The sequence below is a fragment of the Lynx rufus genome, unplaced genomic scaffold, assembly GCF_022079265.1.
Source record: "Lynx rufus isolate CCGP_SWC_20201006 ecotype Redwood Valley unplaced genomic scaffold, mLynRuf1.p SCAF_6, whole genome shotgun sequence".
Taxonomy (NCBI): domain Eukaryota; kingdom Metazoa; phylum Chordata; class Mammalia; order Carnivora; family Felidae; genus Lynx; species Lynx rufus.
In genome coordinates, this window is record NW_025814878.1 from 58,821,501 (window position 1) to 58,827,500 (window position 6,000).

Consider the following 6,000-nt stretch of genomic DNA (forward strand, 5'->3'; position numbering starts at 1 on the left):
TAATTCTAGGTCATTTCTTGTTAACTAAACCTGGCTCAAAAATATATAGAAAAGGCAATCCTTTCCTATTAGTTTTCTCAGTGTATCCCCACTGATTACCATTCTATGGAGTAGCATATATGATATATATATATATATATATATATATATATATATATATATATATCTCACATACTTATATAATATATATATATGTAAAATCCTATGGTATATAATCTTAAATTCTACAAATTTTACTCTAATTCAATTAAAACATACAGTTTACTCATGCATTTCAGGAACATATCAATGAGCAAACATCACATTCCTAATATTATAAATCCTCAGGAATCCAAAGGAATCCAAATTCCTTTATTGTTCATACTCAAACACAGCCAGAAGCTGTTTTGAAATCTAAAATTTCTAATCCTTTCAAAGCAGCAGCTGTTTTGAAGTCTAACTCTTGCTTATATATGTATGTCTGTCCGTATGTATACTACACAAAATGAACCCAAAGTAATGTCAAAACAATAACAAACCTTACATTCAGAGATTTCCTGAAATATATATGAATTATAAAGTCATCCCAAATCCAAGAACACACATCTTCCATACAAGTCCTTTATGTCTTGAAATGCATATAAAAAATGCCCTTTACAGAGGCAGTTCTCTTCAGATGAGAGATCAAATCTTTTTAATCAACACTAACAAAAGATAAAGTCCTTGCCACATTGTTCAAAAGCACTATTTATTTGTGTTCAAAAGCACTATTTCTTTGTCTTGATTCACAAATTTTCACTGAAAAGGATGTTTTTATCACAGTACTTATCAGCCAGAGCTGAGTAAGCAAGGACTGATATTTTTGCCCACAGCCTTATTCTGCCCCCCTGGCCAGGGGCACCTGTAATTATTCTCCTATTTAAAACTTTGTTGTAGACAGCTTTGCTGAAGGGGCAAACCAAACCCTCCCTCTTTCAGGAGCCCACGCTGTGAAGGCACAAGTGTCTATATCCTTGCCAGTCCTGTCATCCTGCTGAGATAAGCCAGGGCACCAGTCTCCCCTCAGTGCCCGAGAGGCAGCATCAATTCCACACTTCTGCAAATTCAAAAAGGGACAAAGAAAGGGCACAAGGGCAAATCAACAACCAAATGACATTCCTAAACCTCCAAAAAGAGCCGGCATGTTAAAGAGCATTTGGCCAACCGGGGTGGCAAGCCATGGAAGTATCTTTTAATACATTAAGTGACAATGCATGGACAGTTTTTCCTCTCTAAACGGAGTATCAGCAAACTTTCCATCTTCCAGTCCATGTCCTCACAGGGATGGTGCATGACTGTTATACATTACATTAAAGAACATCATTTTATGCATTATTTTATAATGCCTTAAATCCTAGTAACATAAACATAAAACTTTAGCAAGATACCTTCCTAATGTTACTTTAGATCATAGGTGTGGACGATTCCCCTAGAATGAGTGAGCAGGTGTTGAGGCTTAACCATGTTAAACTACATAGAAGCTCACCGCATTAACATGAGTCATGTGAAGTCTGAATAGTGACATCTTAAACCAGAGTAATGACTGCCATAGAGAGTAAAGTTCATGTTAATAAATAAATGTGCCAAATTTTGTGGCCATATTCTCTTCTTTGAGACCAAATGAAAAATTTCTGTTCAAAAAGACAACATTGTCGTAAAATCCTAAATCACCAGAAACTAGGGACACAGGATCAGGGCATTTTCCTCTACCAGAACAATGAAAATGTTACCATGGAGGAATATTAAAAATTATAACAGTGCTCTCACTCGAGTGCTATAATTAAAACTGTGTCAACATTTTGCTTGTAAAACAGATTTTTCAAGGGAGGTTGCACATTAACCATTATAGCTGACTATAGACTTATATAAGACACATAGGCGATTTTTTCCTCCAAGAAATATATTTCAATAGAATCAAATCTGATGAGGCCCAAGGTTCATATATTGTCAGAAGAAAAGACCTGACATATTTTTAAAAGAATATTCAGCTTAGCAGATATGATAATAACACATATTCTTTCATTGTTCATTTAAAACTTTATGAAGTTGGAGACTAACAAATGCTTTTATTTTCATCTTCAGGATAAAACGTATGCCTAGTGATAGTCTGGTTTCTCTTCAAGTCGTATAAATCTTTTGCCTTTTACTAAGGATTTACATAAAGAGGAATAGTTACAAGTTTTTTTTTTTAGGATTTTAAATATATACATATATATAATGTATACAGCTTACTCTCCAATGGCTCAGAAAAAAACCCTCTCTTTCTCTCCCCCATCCCTCCCTCTCTTTCCCTCCTGTATTTTCTCTCTTGATATGTATCTATAGAGATCTAGATATTTATAAAGAGAGACAGAGAGAGACAGAGACAGAATATATGATAAAGCACATGAGGTAATTTGTTTAAGAAATCAGCAAATCATATGGGTATTCTTTGTGCTATCCTTACTCTTGTCACTTTTCTTTAAGTTTGAAATTATTTTGAAATAAAAAATTGAGAAAACAAAATTGTGCACGATAATCATCTTTACATATAATATTATATTCATATATTTAATTACGTGCCAAAGAATATCAAAAGCAAGATCCCTTGAGACCAAGGGGTGTTCCAGGTATTTAAGAGGGCAAAACAAAAATTGGCCTGAGTTGTCCTTTGGTTCAGTCTTGTAACACAAGAGGATATTTCAAAAGGATTTTATAAGGGTTGCATATCAAAATGAAGAGTAAATAAACACAGGAAAAAAGATGAAGTTAGTATACTGTTGTGTCCTTTCCACCTGTGAGAACTGGCCACCAGTTTGAGCTGACCTTTGAAAACTTAATAGAAAGAACAGTACAAGTATGGTTGATACTGCACCAGTCATTTGGCTTCTCATCTGTAAAATAAGTGAGTTGATGAGAGAGTCTCTTCTACTTCTAGGATATATGTCACCTACACATCCACCAAAAGTAGTATTTTAAACTAGAATCCTCCAAACTTCCTATAGGTGGTAGAGACAACCAAAATTAATCACTAGGTCTAGTAACCATGTTCCATATTTTCACAGCACACATAGTTTTTATAAATCTCTTTTCAGAAAAACAAAGTGATTTTTTTGTCTATAATTCTATACTCACCAGAAATATATGCATGTTTATGTGCACATGCAGACAATCAGGTCATATCATGGTTTTTTTCTCCTTGGGAACAACTTTGTTCAGAACATATCATCTCACTTAACAGTTACCATCTCTTGTAAAAACAAAATAATCTCAGCCAAAGAACACCCATTTCAAATTTGTAAGACAACTGCTTCAAGGTACTATTTATTTAAATTCTCAGAAGGAGACTATATATATCAAGGCAAACATTCTTCAAACTAATCACATAAATTTTTACCTCAGGACTGTCTTGAAATATACCATCCCCATACTTATGTATAAGCTTTTCACATGGGAAAAATATCCCACAGAACAACCAAGACAACCACAATCATCTGCACCAATAATGCTGCAGGGAAAATGGAACACACCCTTCATCTCCTCCTATGTTAGCAAAATACAGGAACAATTAGAAATAACTTCTTCTACTTGCCTTCCAATGACCTGATAATGGTCTCTGAGCCAAAAAGTAATACTCATTCATCTAATCCTTGATGGCATCAGAATATTACTTGAAGCTGGACTGATAATAATAAAATAAGTAAAATCTTAGTGTCTACGTATTTATATATGACATCCTTCTGAATACCAAAGAGACTGCATGTTTTCACTGAAATATTAAGCTCATATTGTTAGAACAACACTGGAAAATGACAGAATGCCAACTCGATCAACAGAATAAAACCCTGCTACATCCCATTGGCAATAGGACTAGAATGACCCTACATGGGTCACAGCATTTTGTGTTTCCCAGCTACTGTATGCAACGAAGTTGGATTATCAGGGCAAAGACCGCTGAAATGGCCAGGAAAATCTGATGCTTTTTTCTATCACTAATTCGTATGCACCCATAGAGGTGAATGTGACACAGTAAAGAAGGAGGCAGGACTTGATGTCAAAGATCTGTTTCTGCAACTTATTTGGGCATTTATGAAAAACACTGGCATCCTGAGGCTCAGCTTCAGCATCTGCAAAACAAGGATGATATTAGTTACATCACAGGTGTCTCCAGAGGACTGAAAGGGAAAGCCTGTGACGGAGCTTGGCAAACTACAATATTTAGACCATATACAGAATTAACATGATGGCAAGGTGCCACTGAGAGATGGAGCTAATCCTCAATTCAATTATTCTTTTGAATTCATGATAAAAGCGGCCCATTCAGACTATTTTTATCAAACACAGTACTGTGAAATACTGGTATAAATTTTGAGAAATTGCTGAATTCTGAGAAATTCATAAGAAAGTTGCAACACAGTATTAAGTACTTCACATGTCGTAAAGTAAGAATAAAAGCATGACAAATAATCTGTTGCAGATTATAAACTAGTCCTTACGATGAGCCTGTTTTCACAGAAATGGACCCAGTAATTCTAACTCAGTAATTTAAGGTCTGTTGCTTTGTTAAATCCCATGTCAGAGAGGAATGAATGAATGAATGAATGAATGACGAGAGAGATATAGACATAAACTTGGTTGTTTTTGCATAATACTCAGCATATATCCACTTTCTTCACTTGGCTTGAGTCTCTCATTAAAAATACTTGAATTTGGGGCGCCTGGGTGGCTCAGTCGGTTAAGCCTCCGACTTCAGCTCAGGTCACGATCTCGCGGTCCGTGAGTTCAAGTCCCGCGTCAGGCTCTGGGCTGATGGCTCAGAGCCTGGAGCCTGCTTCTGATTCTGTGTCTCCCTCTCTCTCTGCCCCTCCCCCGTTCATGCTCTGTCTCTCTCTGTCCCAAAAATAAAATAAACGTTAAAAAAAAATACTTGAATTCATGTCCATAAGTCCCCTCAAATCTCAACTCAGTTCACTGGGTGGCAAGGAAAAACATATATAAGCTAAGTTTTCTGGCTTGAGACAACTAAAATAATGATTGATTGTCTGAGCTGATTACTTTTCTTCTTGTTTTGTTGCTCTGAGGCAAATGATGTAACCATGAATCTTTTCTTTTAGATTTTTTATTCATCCATTCCTCAATTTCTTTTTGAGTGTCCATTATGTGCCAGGAACTTACTTAGTGAGAAAGAGGATTCTAGTCAGTCCACAACTACACATTCTTATTTGCCATTCACTTCCAAGCTCTATTAATACCATAAAACTCAAGGCTTACTCTTGACCTCAAATGTCTTAACTTATCCCTATAAAATATACTCATGGAATACTGGAATTAGGGGAAGGAAAATCCTGCAAATTTAGAGTTCTGCAAATTCTGTCTATTGTAAGCAGATTTTCAGACACATGCAAAAACCATCTTTTAATGCCGCCATTTCCCTCATGGGTGTTTTCAATATTGCTGGCACACTTATATAAATTTTATGGTTAAAAAAAAAAGCTGTTTAATTTGTAAACATGCCCTGGAGCATCCTGAGAGCATCAAGCCTTGGAATATTTCTTTATGAACTGATTCAATAATAATGAACCAATAGCAGGTTCACTGGCACACATACTCTCTGCCTGAAATTAAACCTTTAATGACCAAAAGGACCTCACAGGCTCAAGCAGCTGCCCCAGGTCACTGATACAGACAGAGATAGTCAAATCCCTCAAACAAACGTTACTATGATGAATTTAGATGTCCAGGGAGTATCTAAGCTGCACTTAAGGTTCTAATGTCGGCAGCCTCCAAATAAAAAGAAAATCACCCTCAATGGTCACTTTAAACGCTATGTTAGAGCTATGGAGCATATTGATTGAAGTGGGGGAGCCCCCTAAATGAAATGTACGACTAAACATTGTTGGGGGCCAGACTCTACTATCAAGGGAATGGAGCTGGTGGGCTGGGGAGGCAGAGCCTACCTTCTCAGTGAGTTGCAGAGAATGCACATGAAGGCAATGCCCACCA

General features: G+C 36.3%; 1 protein-coding gene and 1 non-coding gene across 9 annotated transcripts in view; one reads left to right on the forward strand and one right to left on the reverse strand.

Annotated features, from left to right (window-relative positions):
* KLHL32 (kelch like family member 32) overlaps positions 1-6,000 on the reverse strand; it is a 192,880-nt gene that overhangs the window by 65,951 nt on the left and 120,929 nt on the right. The window contains exon 6 of one of the 8 annotated variants that reach the window (XM_047102446.1): positions 997-1,075. The exons of the other annotated variants lie outside the window; for them this stretch is intronic. Within the exon in view, the coding sequence (XP_046958402.1) occupies positions 997-1,075 (79 nt within the window). The remainder of the gene's footprint in view (positions 1-996; positions 1,076-6,000) is intronic. 8 annotated transcript variants of the gene reach the window in all.
* LOC124529562 (U5 spliceosomal RNA) lies at positions 2,121-2,236 on the forward strand. The gene has a single exon (XR_006966425.1). It is a non-coding gene; the product is annotated as a U5 spliceosomal RNA (small nuclear RNA).